The following is a 19,251-nucleotide window of genomic DNA, read 5'->3' on the forward strand; positions in this document are numbered from 1 at the left end:
CACTGTTCCTCATTCACCCCTTAAGAATTTGTTCTTAACTGACTTGCCTAGTTAAAGGTTAAATAAAATAAATAAAAATGAGTAACGTAAGATACGTAAACATTATTAAAGTGGGAGATTCTGGAAGCAGCACCTGAGATGGCGTTTTCCACCAACACCAAATGATAGAATGTTGTCCCATCCCTCCAATAGAGTTCCAGACACTTGTAGAATCTATGCCAAGGCGCATTGAAGCTGTTCTGGTGGCTCGTGGTGGCCCAACGCCCTATTAAGACACTATGTTGGCGGTTCCTTTATTTTGGTGCCTTGGGAAAGTATTCAGACCCATTGACTTTTCCACATTTTGTTATGCCTTATTCTAAAACATTGAATTTTTTCCTTCAACAATCTACACACAATACCCCATAATGACAAAGCAAAAACATATTTTTGATGAAATATGACAATTACATAAGTATTCAGACTCTTTATTCAGTACTTTGGTGAAGAACCTTTGGCAGCAATTAGCCTTGAGTCTTCTTGGGTATGACACTACAAGCTTGGCACACCTGTATTTTGTGTTTCTTCTTTGCAGATCCTCTCAAGCTCTGTCAGGTTGGATGGGGAGCTTTGCTGCACAGCTATTTTTAGGTCTCTCCAGAGATGTTCGATCGGGTTCAAGTCCGGGCTCTGGCTGGGCCACTCAAGGACATTCAGAGTCTTGTCTCGAAGCCACTCCTGTGTTGTCTTGGCTGTGTGCTTAGGGTCGTTGTCCTGTTGGAAGATGAACCTTTGCCCCTGTCTGAGGTCCTGAGCAGGTTCATCAAGGATCCCTTTATACTTTGCTCCGTTCATCTTTCCCCCAATCCTGACTAGTCTCCCAGTCCCTGCCACTGAAAAGCATCCCCACAGCACGATGCTACCATCACCATGATTCACCGTTGGGGTGGTGCCAGGTTTCCTCCAGACGTGACGCTTGGAAATAAGGTCAAAGAGTTCAATCCTGGTTTCATCAGATGAGATAATCTTGTTTCTCATGGTCTTAGAGACTTTAGGTGCTTTACGACAAACTCCAAGCGGGCTGTCATGAGCCTTTTACTGAGGAGTGGCTTCCATCTGGTCACTCTACCACAAAGGCCTGATTGGTGGAGTGCTGCAGAGATGGTTGTCCTTCTGGAAGGTTCTGCCATCTCCGTAGAGGAACTCCGGAGCTCTGTCAGAGTGACCATCGGATTCTTAGTCAACTCCCTGACCAACACCCTTCTCCCCTGATTGCTCAGTTTGGCCAGGCAGCCAGCTCTAGGAAGAGTCTTGGAGGTTCCAAACTTCTTCCATTTAAGAATGATGGAGGCCACTGTGTTCTTAGGGACCTTCAATGCTGCAGAAATGTTTTGGTACCCTTCCCCAGATTTGTGCTTCAACACAATCCTGTCTCGGAGCTCTACGGACAATTCCTTCAACCTCATGGCTTGGTTTTTGCTCTGACGTGCAGAGTGATAACATAAAATGTATAAAAACCTGTTTTAACTTTGTCATTATAGGGTATTGTATGTAGATTGCTGAGGATTGTATTTATTTAATACATTTTAGAATAAGGCTGTACTGTAACAATATGTGGAAAAAGTCAAGGGGACTGAATACTTTCTGAAGACACTGTACATGTAGGTACTTTCCTCTAACACATTCCATTAGCTTTTCCTTTCTCTGAAAACACGTCGCTGATTAGCAGGAATGTTGCCTAGAAAGTCCAAAGTGACATGTTTAACTGACCATTAGACTGGGAATGACTTGGCTCCAACCTGTCTTTTTCTTTTATTCTTCAGTTGAACACTCCAGTTGCATGTAATAAGTCGTAAACAGGGCTGGGGAATGGGTCCCCTTTGGTAAATGTGTCAGCCATTAAGACAAGACAAGGAGTAGTGTCCATTTCTGACGGGGCCCATTGTGAAAGGTGTCTTAAAATGCTGCTGCTGTGCACAGACAGTCTGTGCCACTATCGGCAGGACCTGTGGCTTTCTGCCCGGGGCTGTCATGTCCAGACGGCCCCCTCTCTTCCTCCAGCTGAGACTCTTCCCTAAACAAACACAATGACACATTCCAGACACAGACCCCTAACTCTCCCTTATCCTGATGCTGCTGCAACCTTCTTATAAAACAACCCAAATTCTCCTTTATTTCCCCCCCCCGTTCTCTAGTATGGAGAGCAGAGCAGACAGAACTTCAAGGCCAGAGGAAGCCCAAGGCGACATTAATATTCTGGTTTCCTTACATAACCTGATCACAGATTCTTGTTCTACGGCCAAAAATTAAAATGTCTTAGATTTTTCACATACCAGAAAAGTGGTCTCCTGATGTGGTTTAAACATTGTTGTGCACATACACTGTTTACCAGGGGGCAGGGCTACCGACGTTAAGGCTAATCTAAAGACGGTGCTGGCTAAAGCTAAAACTGGCGAGTGTAGAGAGTATAGAGATATTGTTATCCACGTCGGCACCAACGATGTTAGGATGAAACAGTCAGAGGTCACCAAGCGCAAACATAGCTTCAGCGTGTAAATCAGCTAGAAAGATGTGTCGGCATCGATTAATTGTCTCTGGCCCCCTCCCAGTTAGGGGGAGTGATGAGCTCTACAGCAGAGTCTCACAACTCAATCGCTGGTTGAAAACTGTTTTCTGCCCCTCCCAAAAGATAGAATTTGTAGATAATTGGCCCTCTTTCTGGGACTCACCCACAAACAGGACCAAGCCTGGCCTGTTGAGGAGTGACGGACTCCATCCTAGCTGGAGGGGTGCTCTCATCTTATCTACGAACATAGACAGGGCTCCAACTCCTCTAGCTCCACAATGAAATAGGGTGCAGGCCAGGCAGCAGGCTGTTAGCCAGCCTGCCAGCTTAGTGGAGTCTGCCACTAGCACAGTCAGCGTAGTCAGCTCAGCTTTCCCCATTGAGACCGTGTCTGTGCCTCGATCTAGGTTGGGCAAAATTAAAAATGGCGGTGTTCGCTTTAGCAATCTCACTAGTATAAAGACCTCCTCCATTCCTGCCATTATTGAAAGAGATTGTGATACCTCACATCTCAAAATTGGGTTACTTAATGTTAGATCCCTCACTTCCAAGGCAGTTATAGTCAATGAACTAATCACTGATAATAATCTTGATGTGATTGGCCTGACTGAAACATGGCTTAAGCCTGATGAATTTACTGTGTTAAATGAGGCCTCACCCCCTGGTTACATTAGTGACCATACCCCCCGTGCATCCGGCAAAGGCGGAGGTGTTGCTAACATTTACGATAGCAAATTTCAATTTACAAAAAAAAAACAACAATGACGTTTTCGTCTTTTGAGCTTCTAGTCATGAAATCTATGCAGCCTACTCACTCACTTTTTATAGCTACTGTTTATAGGCCTCCTGGGCCATATGCAGTGTTCCTCACTGAGTTCCCTGAATTCCTATCGGATCTTGTAGTCATAGCAGATAATATTCTAATTTTTGGTGACTTTAACATTCACATGGAAAAGTCCACAGACCCACTCCAAAAGGCTTTCGGAGCCATCATCGACTCAGTGGGTTTTGTCCAACATGTCTCTGGACCTACTCACTGCCACAGTCATACTCTGGACCTAGTTTTGTCCCATGGAATAAATGTTGTGGATCTAAATGTTTTTCCTCATAATCCTGGACTATCGGACCACCATTTTATTAAGTTTGCAATTGCAACAAATAATCTGCTCAGACCCCAACCAAGGAGCATTAAAAGTCGTGCTATAAATTCTCAGACAACCCAAAGGTTCCTTGATGCCCTTCCAGACTGCCTCTGCCTACCCAAGGACGTCAGAGGACAAAAATCAGTTAACCACCTAACCGAGGAACTCAATTTAACCTTGCGCAATACCCTAGATGCAGTTGCACCCCTAAAAACTAAAAACATCTGTCATAAGAAACTAGCTCCCTGGTATACAGAAAATACACGAGCTCTGAAGCAAGCTTCCAGAAAATTGGAACGGAAATGGCGCCACACCAAACTGGAAGTCTTCCGACTAGCTTGGAAAGACAGTACCGTGCAGTATCGAAGAGCCCTTACTGCTGCTCGATCATCCTATTTTTCCAACTTAATTGAGGAAAATAAGAACAATCCGAAATTTCTTTTTGATACTGTCGCAAAGCTAACTAAAAAGCAGCCTTCGCAAATGGAGGATGGCTTTCACTTCAGCAGTAATAAATTTATGAACTTCTTTGAGGAAAAGATCATGATCATTAGAAAGCAAATTACAGACTCCTCTTTAAATCTGGGTATTCCTCCAAAGCTCCATTGTCCTGAGTCTGCACAACTCTGCCAGGACCTAGGATCAAGGGAGATACTAAAGTGTTTTAGTACTATATCTCTTGACGCAATGATGAAAATAATCATGGCCTCCAAACCCTCAAGCTGCATACTGGACCCTATTCCAACTAAACTACTGAAAGAGCTGCTTCCTGTGCTTGGCCCTCCTATGTTGAACATAATAAACGGCTCTCTATCCACCGGATGTGTACCAAGCTCACTAAAAGTGGCAGTAATAAAGCCTCTCTTGAAAAAGCCGAATCTTGATCCAGAAATTATAAAAAACTATCGGCCTATATCGAATCTTCCATTCCTCTCAAAAAAAATTTAAAAAGCTGTTGCACAGCAACTCACTGCCTTCCTGAAGACAAACAATGTATACGAAACGCTTCAGTCTGGTTTTAGACCCCATCATAGCACTGAGACTGCACTTGTGAAGGTGGTAAATGACCTTTTAATGACGTCAGACCGAGGCTCTGCATCTGTCCTCGTGCTCCTAGATCTTAGTGCCGCTTTTGATACCATCGATCACCACATTCTTTTGGAGAGATTGGAAACCCAAATTGGTCTACATGGACAAGTTCTGGCCTGGTTTAGATCTTATCTGTCGGAAAGATATCAGTTTGTCTCTGTGAATGGTTTGTCCTCTGACAAATCAATTGTAAATTTCGGTGTTCCTCAAGGTTCCGTTTTAGGACCACTATTGTTTTCACTATATATTTTACCTCTTGGGGATGTCATTCGAAAACATAATGTTAAATTTCACTGCTATGCGGACGACACACAGCTGTACATTTCAATGAAACATGGTGAAGCCCCAAAATTGCCCTCGCTAGAAGCCTGTGTTTCAGACATAAAGAAGTGGATGGCTGCAAACTTTCTACTTTTAAACTCGGACAAAACAGAGATGCTTGTTCTAGGTCCCAAGAAACAAAGAGATCTTCTGTTGAATCTGACAATTAATCTGGATGGTTGTACAGTCGTCTCAAATAAAACTGTGAAGGACCTCGGCGTTACTCTGGACCCTGATCTCTCTTTTGAAGAACATATCAAGACTGTTTCAAGGACAGCTTTTTTCCATCTACGTAACATTGCAAAAATCAGAAATTTGTCCAAAAATGACGCAGAAAAATTAATCCATGCTTTTGTTACTTCTAGGCTGGACTACTGCAATGCTCTACTTTCCGGCTACCCGGATAAAGCACTAAATAAACTTCAGTTAGTGCTAAATACGGCTGCTAGAATCCTGACTAGAACCAAAAAATGTGATCATATTACTCCAGTGCTAGCCTCCCTACACTGGCTTCCTGTTAAGGCAAGGGCTGATTTCAAGGTTTTACTGCTAACCTACAAAGCATTACATGGGCTTGCTCCTACCTATCTTTCCGATTTGGTCCTGCCGTACATACCTACACGTACGCTACGGTCACAAGACGCAGGCCTCCTAATTGTCCCTAGAATTTCTAAGCAAACGGCTGGAGGTAGGGCTTTCTCCTATAGAGCTCCATTTTTATGGAATGGTCTGCCTACCAATGTGAGAGACGCAGACTCGGTCTCAACCTTTAAGTCTTTACTGAAGACTTCTCTCTTCAGTAGGTCCTATGATTAAGTATAGTCTGGCCCAGGAGTGTGAAGGTGAACGGAAAGGCTGGAGCAACGAACCGCCCTTGCTGTCTCTGCCTTGCCGGTTCCTCTCTTTCCACTGGGATTCTCTGCCTCTAACCCTTTTACAGGGGCTGAGTCACTGGCCTACTGGTGTTCTTCCATGCCGTCCATGGGAGGGGTGCGTCACTTGAGTGGGTTGAGTCACTGACGTGGTCTTCCTGTCTGGGTTGGCGCCCCCCTTGGGTTGTGCCATGGCGGAGATCGTTGTGGGCTATACTCGGCCTTGTCTTAGGACGGTAAGTTGGTGGTTGGAGACATCCCTCTAGTGGTGTGGGGGCTGTGCTTTGACAAAGTGGGTGGGGTTATATCCTGCCTGTTTGGCCCTGTCCGGGGGTATCATCGGATGGGGCCACAGTGTCTTCTGATCCCTCCTGTCTCAGCCTCCAGTATTTATGCTGCAGTAGTTTATGTGTCGGGGGGCTAGGGTCAGTCTGTTACATCTGGAGTATTTCTCTTGTCTTATCCGGTGTCTATTTAAATATGCTCTCTCTAATTCTCTCTTTCTCTCTTTCTGTCTTTCTCTCGGAGGACCTGAGCCCTAGGACCATGCCTCAGGACTACCTGGTATGATGACTCCTTGCTGTCCCCAGTCCACCTGGCCGTGCTGCTGCTCCAGTTTCAACTGTTCTGCCTGCGGCTATGGAACCCTGACCTGTTCACCGGACGTGCTTGTTGCACCCTCGACAACTACTATGATTATTATTATTTGACCATGCTGGTCATTTATGAACATTTTAACATTTTAACATTTTGACCATGTTCTGTTATAATATCCACCCTGCACAGCCAGAAGAGGACTGGCCACCCCTCATAGCCTGGTTCCTCTCTAGGTTTCTTCCTAGGTTTTTGGCCTTTCTAGGGAGTTTTTCCTAGGGAGTTTTTCCTAGCCACCGTGCTTCTTTCACATGTTTTGCTTGCTGTTTGGGGTTTTAGGCTGGGTTTCTGTACAGCACTTTGAGAATATCAGCTGATGTACGAAGGGCTATATAAAAATACATTTGATTTTGATTGAAGAACACAAAGAACACAATTTGATGTTCTATTTAGAAAAGTGTGATTTTGAGAGTGAAAACCACAAACGAAATTTGAATATTACAAGATTTTATAGAGCCACCACCACACTGTACACAATCTGTCTGTGGTGCAGCCCCAGAATGTGAGCCATCAGGTTCTCCCTCCCTAGTTCCCAGGAACCCTTGTCTGATGGTGACTACATCAGCAGTTTCTTTCAAGCCCCAGACCCACTGACAGGGTATGACCAACAGAATGCCATACATTTACAGTAGGAAAACAATGGGGGAAAACAGGTGTAGCTACATGACCAACCACTGACACAGCAGGAGCCCCTGGGTACTAAAGATTCATGCTGCAACAGGCTGAAATATGTAACTGTGAGACAGCTGTCAGGAACCTAGTCCTATGTTCTTCCTGTTTAACCAGGCCCAGGGTTGCTGTGGGAATGACTGATGATGCTCCACATAAATACAACTGACATGTTCTGTTTCCTATCAGGTCCTTTAACTCCATAATTGGCAGGACTTAATGCCAGGTTGGGTCCTTTAAATCCATAACTGGTAGGACAGTGCCAGGTTGGGACATGCACCTTGTTAACGCAAGTGTGCACCAGCAAGAGACCGTTGTTTGGTTAGCCATGTTCCTATAGCGCTCATGTGATTGCAGAATTTGCAAAACAAAATGGCCACTGGATTGATGAAAATAATCATGTTATCATTCTGCCAGGTAGGCATTGGCTACTTTGAGGTTAACATTTAATTGAGAAGGATTCTGGGAAAGCCTTTCCATCTCTACTAGAAGGTTATCATTAGCATCATCGCTAACGCCTACACAGTGTAGAGATACACACGCACGGCACGGACAGACGGGCATACCGGTGCCATTTCAAAACGTTGCAGGAAAATACAAATCACTGATTCATTTTGATAATATCTGATGAGTAACTTGGGAAAATGTAGGAATTTTCTAATAAGTTCAATACAATTAGTTGATTTCCTACTACGTTCAGCACATTTAATAAATTGTTGAATTCCATTTTAATCTCTGTATTCCATGATTCCATCCTCAACACAGATTTGACAGAGTTTTGGTGTGTTTGTCTCAGTGTTTATTTATTTTATTTCACCTTTATTTAACCAGGTAGGCTAGTTGAGAACAAATTCTCATTTACAACTGTGACCTGGCCAAGATAAAGCAAAGCAGTGTGACACAGACAACAACACAGAGTTACACATGGAGTAAACAATAAACAAGCCAATAACACAATAAACAAGTCAATGACACAGTAGAAAAAAAGAAAGTCTATATACAGTGTGTGCAAAAGGCATGAGGAGGTAAGCAATAAATAGGCCATAGGAGCGAATAATTACAATTTAGCAGATTAACACTGGAGTGATAAATGAGCATATGATGATGTGCAAGTAGAAATACTGGTGTGCAAAAGAGCAGAAAAGTAAATAAAATAAAAACTAAATGGGGATGAGGTAGGTAGATTGGGTGGGCAATTTACAGATGGACTATGTACAGCGATCGGTTAGCAGCTCAGGTAGCTGATGTTAAAAGTTGGTGAGGGAAATAAAAGTCTCCAACTTCAGCGATTTTTGCAATTCGTTCCAGTCACTGGCAGCAGAGAACTGGAATGAAAGGTGGCCAAATGAGGTGTTGGCTTTGGGGATGATCAGTGAGATATACCTGCTGGAACGTGTGCTACGGGTGGGTGTTGTTATCGTGACCAGTGAACTGAGATAAGGCGGAGCTTTACCTAGCATAGACTTATTGTCTTACAGTGTGCCAGAGAGGTGTGATTATATAGGGCCCTAGAGGTGTGGTGTGTTTGTCTCAGTGCGCCAGAGAGGTGTGCCTAGAATACAGAGTAGCTCAGCCTGAGCATCAACTCACCTCCTCTTTAATAGTACTGCTCTCTCTCTGCTGAGGCTGGAACAGGCTGGCTTTTGGTATGGCACACAGAGCACCACAAATTATAGCCTTCCTAAAGAGGGCTTCACTTCCTTTACGGGAAAGCTTGGTAGTTTCTGGCCTTACAGTAACCCCGGTGATACTCAGTTTGTTACTTATCAAAGGACATTGTAGCAGAATTGAAATGGGTCATACTGATTCACTGTATTCTGTGCTGCAGCAACAAGGCTGCCTGCAGGTAGTCCTAGACGATTACTGCTAAACTATAGTGGGACAAGCTTTTTAATTTTTTTCTTGTGTTTTTTTGTTCTACCTTGTTATTTTGAGTATTACATTGTTATTGATTACCGCATTGTTGGGTTTAGAGCTTGCAAGAAAGGCATTCACTGTATTTGTGGTGCATGTGACATTAAAACTAGAAACTTGATAAGAACTAGTATTTTCCAGCACTGCCAAGCTGCTGCTTGAGACTAATGAACACAGTTTGGAGTTGTGGTTTTTTAACCAACTGTCTCCCATTGGAGAGACAAACAGAGCAGACACTGTTCTTCCTCTTATAATTACATTCACAAACAGTCGCATCAGAATGCAACAGAAATTCTCCTTTATCGGTCTGGGTGAAAGATAAACTAATACTAATAGGTCATGTAATTGTAAAACATAATAATCCACTTACTGAGTGGGGCTCCGAACAGCACAGTGTCCAAGGCCTTGAGCTGCAGCTTCTGAACATGGCTTCGATCCAGCATCTTCAGAATGGACACTGTCAGAGTGGCGTTCTTCACAGCCAGCCTGAGGGAACACACAGACAGATTGAGATTTTCCAGTGCAGTCACAGGAACATTGAGGAAGAGAGCGAGAATAGGAGGGTTAGTATGAAGGAAGCTGAGTTAATTTACCTGGGCATGACAGTGCCGTTGAAGTGCATCTTGCGGAAGGCGTCCACATACTGCGGCAGCTCCACGTAGATGAGCCAATTCTCCACATCGTCCACTGTCCAGTTGCACACTGCAATACACAAACATGATATTACCTCTCTCTCTCTCTGACCGTTTCAGATGAGCCTTAGTAATCTCCATCACTGGTTGTACGCCAACTTTGAGCCAACGCCGACCCACACACAGAGAACATCTGTGATTCTGCTTTATATCTTAAGTGTCGCCGTGAGACGAGTGTATCCAAAATCCTTTAGAGGGATCCTCTATCATAACACGCTGTTAAATGTAGCTACACACGTTAGCCATCTCTCAATAAAAGACAGGGTAAGGGAAACAGGACTGGCAGGAAGTCAGCAGCAGTGTGGTGTGGGCACAGGCTGCCTAGTCGGCTGGGTGGGTTAATGTGCTGCAGTCTAGCCGGCTGGGTGGGTTAATGTGCTGCTGCCTAGCCGGCTGGGTGAGTTAATGTGCTGCTGCCTAGCTTGCTGGGTGGGTGAGTTAATGTGCTGCTGCCTAGCTAGCTAGGGTGGGTTAATGTGCTCCTGCCTAGCTAGCTAGGGTGGGATAATGTGCTCCTGCCTAGCTAGCTGTGTGGGTGGGTTAATGTGCTGCTGCCTAGCCGGCTGGGTGGGTTAATGTGCTGCTGCCTAGCCGGCTGGGTGGGTTAATGTGCTGCTGCCTAGCCGGCTGGGTGGGTTAATGTGCTGCTGCCTAGCCGGCTGGGTGGGTTAATGTGCTGCTGCCTAGCCGGCTGGGTGGGTTAATGTGCTGCTACCTAGCGGCTGGGTGGGTTAATGTGCTGCTGCCTAGGTTAATGTGCTGCTGCCTAGCTGGCTGGGTGGGTGAGTTAATGTGCTGCTGCCTAGCTTGCTGGGTGGGTGAGTTAGTTAATGTGCTGCTGCCTAGCTTGCTGGGTGGGTGAGTTTATGTGCTGCTGCCTAGCTAGCTAGCTAGGGTGGGTTAATGTGCTCCTGCCTAGCTAGCTAGGGTGGGTTAATGTGCTCCTGCCTAGCTAGCTGTGTGGGTGGGTTAATGTGCTGCCGCCTAGCTGGCTTTGTGGGTTAATGTGCTGCTGCCTAGCCAGCTAGCTGGATTAATGTGCTGCTACCTAGCCGGCTGGGTTAACATGGGTTAATGTGCTGCTGCCTAGCCGGCTGGGTGGGTTAATGTGCTGCTGCCTAGCCGGCTGGGTGGGTTAATGTGCTGCTGCCTAGCCGGCTGGGTGGGTTAATGTGCTGCTACCTAGCCGGCTGGGTGGGTTAATGTGCTGCTGCCTAGCTGGCTGGGTTAATGTGCTGCTGCCTAGCTGGCTGGGTGGGTGAGTTAATGTGCTGCTGCCTAGCTTGCTGGGTGGGTGAGTTAGTTAATGTGCTGCTGCCTAGCTTGCTGGGTGGGTAAGTTTATGTGCTGCTGCCTAGCTAGCTAGCTAGGGTGGGTTAATGTGCTCCTGCCTAGCTAGCTAGGGTGGGTTAATGTGCTCCTGCCTAGCTAGCTAGGGTGGGTTAATGTGCTCCTGCCTAGCTAGCTGTGTGGGTGGGTTAATGTGCTGCCGCCTAGCTGGCTTTGTGGGTTAATGTGCTGCTGCCTAGCCAGTTAGCTGGATTAATGTGCTGCTACCTAGCCGGCTGGGTTAACATGCCGCTGCCTAGCTAGCTAGCAGGGTGGGTTAATGTGCTGCTGCCTAGCTAGCTAGCTGGCTGGGTTAATGTGCTGCTGCCTAGCTAGCTAGCTGGCTGGGTTAATGTGCTGCTGCCTAGCTAGCTGGGTGGGTTAATGTGCTGCTGCCTAGCTAGCTGGGTGGGTTAATGTGCTGCTGCCTAGCTAGCTGGGTGGGTTAATGTGCTGCTGCCTAGCTATTTGGGTGGGTTAATGTGTTGCTGCCTAGCTAGCTAGCTGGCTGGGTTAATGTGTTGCTGCCTAGCTAGCTAGCTGGCTGGGTTAATGTGCTGCTGCCTAGCTAGCTAGCTGGCTGGGTTAATGTGCTGCTGCCTAGCTAGCTGGGTGCGTTAATGTGTTGCTGCCTAGCTAGCTGGGTGGGTTAATGTGCTGCTGCCTTGCTAGCTGGGTGGGTTAATGTGCTGCTGCCTTGCTAGCTGGGTGGGTTAATGTGCTGCTGCCTAGCTAGCTGGGTGGGTTAATGTGCTGCTGCCTACCTAGCTAGCTGGGTTAATGTGCTGCTGCTTTGCTAGTTGGGTGGGTTAATGTGCTGCTGCCTAGCTAGCTGGCTGGGTTAATGTGCTGCTGCCTACCTAGCTAGCTGGGTTAATGTGCTGCTGCTTTGCTAGTTGGGTGGGTTAATGTGCTGCTGCCTAGCTAGCTGGGTGGGTTAATGTGCTGCTGCCTAGCTAGCTGGGTGGGTTAATGTGCTGCTGCCTAACTAGCTGGGTGGGTTAATGTGCTGCTGCCAAACTAGCTGGGTGGGTTAATGTGCTGCTGCTTTGCTAGCTGGGTGGGTTAATGTGCTGCTGCCTAGCTAGCTAGCTGGGTTAATGTGCTGCTGCCTTGCTAGCTAGCTGGGTGGGTTAATGTGTTGCTGCATGCTGCTGGCCTGAGCAAAGACAGTTTCCTGGCTCCCAACCTCCACTCTGAGCCCCCTGACAGGAAGCTGCAATGCAGTGAGACTGAGACACAACCAGAAAGGGGGTTGGGTGGTTGAAAGAGATTTGGAGAAACAGGGGAAAGAGGGAAAGGTTGAATGAGAGAGGAGATGAAGAGAGCGGGAGGAAGGAGGTGAGGGACAAAGAGAAGAGAAAAGAGGAGAGGTAGATGTGAAAAGCCATGAACAGTATATAATAAACGTGACAGAGTACTGCCAGCAGGACAAGGAGGCGTAGGTGGTACGTCAGTGTGGATGGTTGCTATCTGTGTGTGTATATGTTATGATGACAGGGCCACTGATCACCCTCTGCCAGGATGCTTGAGCTGCTAAGTGGTCTGCACTTTACTTGACAAGGCTGACATACCAGCTAATAAGTTTGACTGCTGTAGCTGGGTTGGTTGGGCAGCAAGAACTCTCCCTTACCTACAGTCACCACACAAAACATCAAGCATTCAATCTAATTACTGAAGATAAAAACGTAAATACAATGCAGTACGCTAAAACAGACAAAGCACAGGGAGTCTAGCTAACACGGTGTCAGTCAGCAGTGAGACATCAAACAAGGTGGGCTGAACCGGCAGAGCTCTGAGAAGAGAACACAGTGTACCGAATGAGATTCATCGTCTGAGACTCTCTTATATGCAAACGGATGCACTGAGTGGGGCAGCGTGCCTGGAGGGGAGGGTTGTTTGTGCTGCTAGCCTGAAAAGAGCAGAGAAGAGTGGGGGGCTGTAGCAACACTGCGGTGTTAGTTCCAGCACCTTCAGAACCCTTCCAAGTATTCCACAGGTCTTCCACACTGATGAACTGGTCGTCTCCGTGGAAACTGTTGTGCTTGGCTTTGGGATCGTGGTAGTTCAGGTCCTCCCTTAGGAACTGGAGGTCACCGAGGTCACATGGGGGGGAGAGAAGGGAAGAGAGGTGTCAATCAAATCAGCCAGAAGGATTATGTGGCCTGTCACTTATAGGATGATGTCAGAGCAGAAGAATCAAACAGTTTCATCCAGGCTGAGGTAGACTTTGGAGACTGCAAAGTGTTAGCTTGCTCAGAGAATAACCAACAGAGAAGCAAGCCTTGTGCATCCCTTTGCCTGCAGTGTGCATCCGGCCTTGTAACATTATCACAGTGTTCATGACAAGCAGTAGAGGAGGCTGTGTGGAACAGCCAGGAACCCCATGCTTTACTCACACTGAGAAGGGGCTAGAAAACACATGGCCTTTTATGACTGAATGTCAATTAAGATCGAGACATTGTCTTAATAGGTGAATGTCAAAAAAGATCTTTTGGTTTGAGCATGCACATGTGTCATTTTCCACTGACGCTTTACTTGCCTGAAAACCTGTGATGTAAAGTACAAACCTATAACTCCATTGCTGAGGAATACAAAACAGGAAATCAGGTGTTCCTCTTTCTACTCTAAAAACTCGACCAATATTCCAATCTAATGAGCCTACTGTAAGTAATGCCAGACACACTGAGTGTCTCCGGTTCTCTTGAGCAACAGCATAGCAGTGCAGCGACAGGGCTTAACTGACATTATGTTTCATCCATCTCTAGCCAGCCCCCATGCTGTTATCATACCGTTTCTTTGACAATGTAGCCAAATAGCTAATGTTTTAAAAATCCTAGTATGGTGTGTTCAACATGTTAAGTTGTGTCATGATGTTACAATTATTTTAGTTTGTTTTAAATGTAATTCTGTCCTTGAGCTGATCTTGTCTAGTAATGTTCTGTATTATGTCATGTTTCATGTTTTGTGTGGACCCCAGGAAGAGCAGCTGCTGCTTTCGCAACAGTTAGAGATCCGAATAAAATTCCAAAACATGATCATAAAAACCTATTATTTCTTTAAGAAGTGCCCAGGCATCAGAGCTGCTTTGGTCCGAACGCTCCACATGTTTTGTTCAGCCTTCCTCAGTGTTGGCTCTGAGCCAGGACTGGTACCAGAAATATGTGCTTAATTCACAGACTGGCTGCTTCAGGGATCATCAACCAGAGCCAGTGTCTCCTTCTCTAAAACTGCTCAGCCCCTGCAGAAGAAGAGACCTCCGGCTGCCGTACAGGCCTCTCCTCTCCAAGCCTGCCCTACTACTGGTTACAGTGGAAGAGAAGCCTGCTACGGGGACGGTAGAGGAGGGCAGGCCACATGGGAGTCATTTTAGCAGCCCTGACCTCTGACTGCAGACATTTCTTTCAATGTTTTCTTGTTCAACCTTTATTTAACTAGGCAAGTCAGTTAAGAACATATTTTTATTTACAATGACGGCCTACACCGGCCAAACCTGGACAGCGCTGGGCCTATTGTGCGCCACCCTACGGGACTCCCAATCACGGACGGTTGTGACACAGCCTGGATTCGAACCAGGGTGTCTGTAGTGACGCCTCTAGCACTGAGATGCAGTGCCTTAGACCGCCCAATGCCTGGCCAGGAAAAGCACAAATCCACCACTTACTTCAATAGCAAAATAAAGGCCATTACCAGGCAGCCATGAACTAATCTCATTATCTCTGCCCATCTTGGGAAGGAGTCCCTGCTGGTGGATGACAGGGGATTAGAGTTACTCACCCCGTCAGTCTGACAACCCATTGAGTAGGGAACCTGGTAGTATTACTCACCCAGTCAGTCTGACACGACACATTGAGTAGGGAACCTGGTAGTATTACTCACCCCAGTCAGTCTGACAACACATTGAGTAGGGAACCTGGTAGTATTACTCACCCAGTCAGTCTGACAACACATTGAGTAGGGAACCTGGTAGTATTACTCACCCCGTCAGTCTGACAACACATTGAGTAGGGAACCTGGTAGTATTACTCACCCAGTCAGTCTGACAACACATTGAGTAGGGAACCTGGTAGTATTACTCACCCAGTCAGTCTGACAACACATTGAGTAGGGAACCTGGTAGTATTACTCACCCAGTCAGTCTGACAACACATTGAGTAGGGAACCTGGTAGTATTACTCACCCAGTCAGTCTGACAACACATTGAGTAGGGAACCTGGTAGTATTACTCACCCAGTCAGTCTGACAACACATTGAGTAGGGAACCTGGTAGTATTACTCACCCCGTCAGTCTGACAACACATTGAGTAGGGAACCTGGTAGTATTACTCACCCCGTCAGTCTGACAACACATTGAGTAGGGAACCTGGTAGTATTACTCACCCCGTCAGTCTGACAACACATTGAGTAGGGAACCTGGTAGTATTACTCACCCAGTCAGTCTGACAACACATTGAGTAGGGAACCTGGTAGTATTACTCACCCCGTCAGTCTGACAACCCATTGAGTAGGGAACCTGGTAGTATTACTCACCCCGTCAGTCTGACACGTCACATTGAGTAGGGAACCTGGTAGTATTACTCACCCAGTCAGTCTGACACGTCACATTGAGTAGGGAACCTGGTAGTATTACTCACCCAGTCAGTCTGACAACACATTGAGTAGGGAACCTGGTAGTATTACTCACCCAGTCAGTCTGACATCACATTGAGTAGGGAACCTGGTAGTATTACTCACCCAGTCAGTCTGACAACACATTGAGTAGGGAACCTGGTAGTATTACTCACCCAGTCAGTCTGACAACACATTGAGTAGGGAACCTGGTAGTATTACTCACCCAGTCAGTCTGACAACACATTGAGTAGGGAACCTGGTAGTATTACTCACCCAGTCAGTCTGACAACACATTGAGTAGGGAACCTGGTAGTATTACTCACCCAGTCAGTCTGACAACACATTGAGTAGGGAACCTGGTAGTATTACTCACCCAGTCAGTCTGACAGACACATTGAGTAGGGAACCTGGTAGTATTACTCACCCCGTCAGTCTGACAACACATTGAGTAGGGAACCTGGTAGTATTACTCACCCAGTCAGTCTGACACGTCACATTGAGTAGGGAACCTGGTAGTATTACTCACCCAGTCAGTCTGACAACACATTGAGTAGGGAACCTGGTAGTATTACTCACCCAGTCAGTCTGACACGTCACATTGAGTAGGGAACCTGGTAGTATTACTCACCCCGTCAGTCTGACAACACATTGAGTAGGGAACCTGGTAGTATTACTCACCCAGTCAGTCTGACACGTCACATTGAGTAGGGAACCTGGTAGTATTACTCACCCAGTCAGTCTGACAACACATTGAGTAGGGAACCTGGTAGTATTACTCACCCCGTCAGTCTGACAACCCATTGAGTAGGGAACCTGGTAGTATTACTCACCCAGTCAGTCTGAGAACACATTGAGTAGGGAACCTGGTAGTATTACTCACCCAGTCAGTCTGACAGACACATTGAGTAGGGAACCTGGTAGTATTACTCACCCAGTCAGTCTGACAACACATTGAGTAGGGAACCTGGTAGTATTACTCACCCAGTCAGTCTGACAACACATTGAGTAGGGAACCTGGTAGTATTACTCACCCAGTCAGTCTGACAACACATTGAGTAGGGAACCTGGTAGTATTACTCACCCCGTCAGTCTGACAACACATTGAGTAGGGAACCTGGTAGTATTACTCACCCAGTCAGTCTGACAACACATTGAGTAGGGAACCTGGTAGTATTACTCACCCAGTCAGTCTGACAACACATTGAGTAGGGAACCTGGTAGTATTACTCACCCCATCAGTCTGACAACACATTGAGTAGGGAACCTGGTAGTATTACTCACCCCAGTCAGTCTGACAACACATTGAGTAGGGAACCTGGTAGTATTACTCACCCAGTCAGTCTGACAACACATTGAGTAGGGAACCTGGTAGTATTACTCACCCCATCCGTCTCTGACACGTCCACATTGCCATTAGCATCATCATCCATCTGCTTGTGGATACTGCGGATCGCCTCGAAACTGAGGATGGTATTCTCATCGTGGCACCGAGGCTCGTCGATGCGACAGAGTTCTGAGGGAGAAAAGACAAATTCAACCTGAGTCAGAGCTCGTACTGAAGTTTGAAGTGATAGCAGTTGTACAGGGCTCCCAACAACACCTGATATTTTCTCCATCATACTAGGCTAGGGCGGTAAACCGTATAACAGGGTATTTTGAGAGACCGATGGTATGACAGTTTGGGGTGCCCTAAAGCTACGCCACTGCTTATAACTGCAAGTTAACTATCCAAGATGTACCAAATAAATAATCTCCAACTCAGGGCTCCAGCTATGCATTTGGTTTGCTAACTTGCTAGCTAAGCCCTAGCATCCACATCAAGCTTCTTGGTTACAGCAGAGACAATCAACCCTCCCGGATCAAGATCCCTGCTGCCTAAATTAGTTTTGTGTGTCAAAACAAAAATACATAGTTCTTTTGGGGGGGAAATAAGCAGTGCCACATGTGTACTGTCGGTAATACCGTTTCCCCGGTATGGTACAGGAACGGTTTTAAGATATGAACATCTGGATAGAGCCCAACCCTACATCATACAGTAGGACTAGTGGCTATCGACCTGTAACACACCGCAGCTTATGGGTAGGCCAACAGCCAAAACTCTGTCCACCTTGAAACCATCCCAAGCCATTTGTTCAAATACCCATAGTAACCTGGGAGCTTTGCTGCTCACAGCAGAAAACCATAGGGATGCTAAATTTAGCTGAGCGTTAACTAAACCTAGCAAGAGGTTATTTATAACCAGGCTGTGTCCAGCTGTATGGTTACATTGGAGAATGGTGGTGAGGGTAGGAGTTTGCTTTCTTTTCAACAGTGTAACCTGAGTGTTGCCTACACTCAATGTGACAAGGGTGTTGATATGTCATCAATCCCAGTGCAACACGTGTGTAGGGAAGTAGAGTTCTAGTGAGGGAAGTCAATGACCAGGGGGAACTATGAGGGCAAAACATACAAATCATGATTCATTACTAGGCTGACGTCATTTTCCTTTCCCTAGCCTACTAGTAGGCCTATTAAATTAAGTGTCCTTTAATATAGAGCACATGGAAAAATTCTATAAAAATGTGATTCTATACATGACTTGTGAAAGTGTAAAAAATGTCCCTCGTCATGTTTTCCCGACTACGAGGAAGATTTTTACGCACTTAACCCCAACATATCTTCAAGTTTTAACCCTCATTGTAAAGCCCAAGCTATGTTCTTGCTTTGATAAATAATAATCTTCAGAAATAACTTTGTCATGTGAATAGTGATTAAGTCCGTCCCTCATTAAAGGTCAACCCTGTTACATGAACTGAACTCTGGTTTTAATATGGTGAGACAAGGCCTATTCCTTTTTTAAATGATTTTTCAAAAGAAACATTGAACATCTAATAGACAAATAACAGTGTTATTTGAGCTGGTTCTACTCTTTCTAGTGGAAAACTTGTAGAGCATAACACGTAAACCCTGTCACCAAAAACAACTTAGTCGTTTGAAAGTTGTATAAAATCGTGTTACATGCTGGGAGTATCTCTGGGTGTCGTTATGGTTCTGAAATTGTTGTGTTGCATCTAAGCCTGCCTGGCCTGCAGTCTTCCCCCCTCTCCTGGGGGATTAAAAACCCTCAGCAGATCACAGATAAGGCCTTGCTTCAAGTCACAGGAAAGCCTTGTTTGGCCTGAGCTGCTGTCTGCAGACATTCTGGGCTGTGTGCAGGAGCATGACCAAGGCTGCCTCTAAGCCACAGAGATTTTCAGTGTAGCCAAGTGTCATTTCAGAAAGCGTCAATGTTCTAAGTTTCAAGTTCACAATCTCAGGTCAAAAGAATGTACCTTCTATCTCTTTGCAATGTAGTCTACATGATGAAACAGCAGGGTAAAAAAATAATTTTTAAAAAGCATGCAAAATGGCTGAAAGAATTCATAGCATAGTCC

General features: G+C 45.9%; 1 protein-coding gene across 3 annotated transcripts in view; it reads right to left on the reverse strand.

Moving 5' to 3' along the window:
- The window catches only part of stim1a (stromal interaction molecule 1a), a 46,143-nt gene that overhangs the window by 22,179 nt on the left and 4,713 nt on the right, over positions 1–19,251 (reverse strand). For all 3 annotated transcript variants that reach the window (XM_014163418.2, XM_014163417.2, XM_014163419.2), the window contains exons 3-6: positions 17,221–17,351; positions 13,199–13,313; positions 9,800–9,908; positions 9,577–9,692 (exon numbers count right to left, since the gene is read on the reverse strand). In XM_014163418.2, coding sequence (XP_014018893.1) covers positions 9,577–9,692; positions 9,800–9,908; positions 13,199–13,313; positions 17,221–17,351 — 471 coding nt within the window. The remainder of the gene's footprint in view (positions 1–9,576; positions 9,693–9,799; positions 9,909–13,198; positions 13,314–17,220; positions 17,352–19,251) is intronic.

The sequence above is a fragment of the Salmo salar genome, chromosome ssa20 (genome assembly GCF_905237065.1).
Source record: "Salmo salar chromosome ssa20, Ssal_v3.1, whole genome shotgun sequence".
In the NCBI taxonomy this organism is placed as follows: Eukaryota; Metazoa; Chordata; class Actinopteri; order Salmoniformes; family Salmonidae; genus Salmo; species Salmo salar.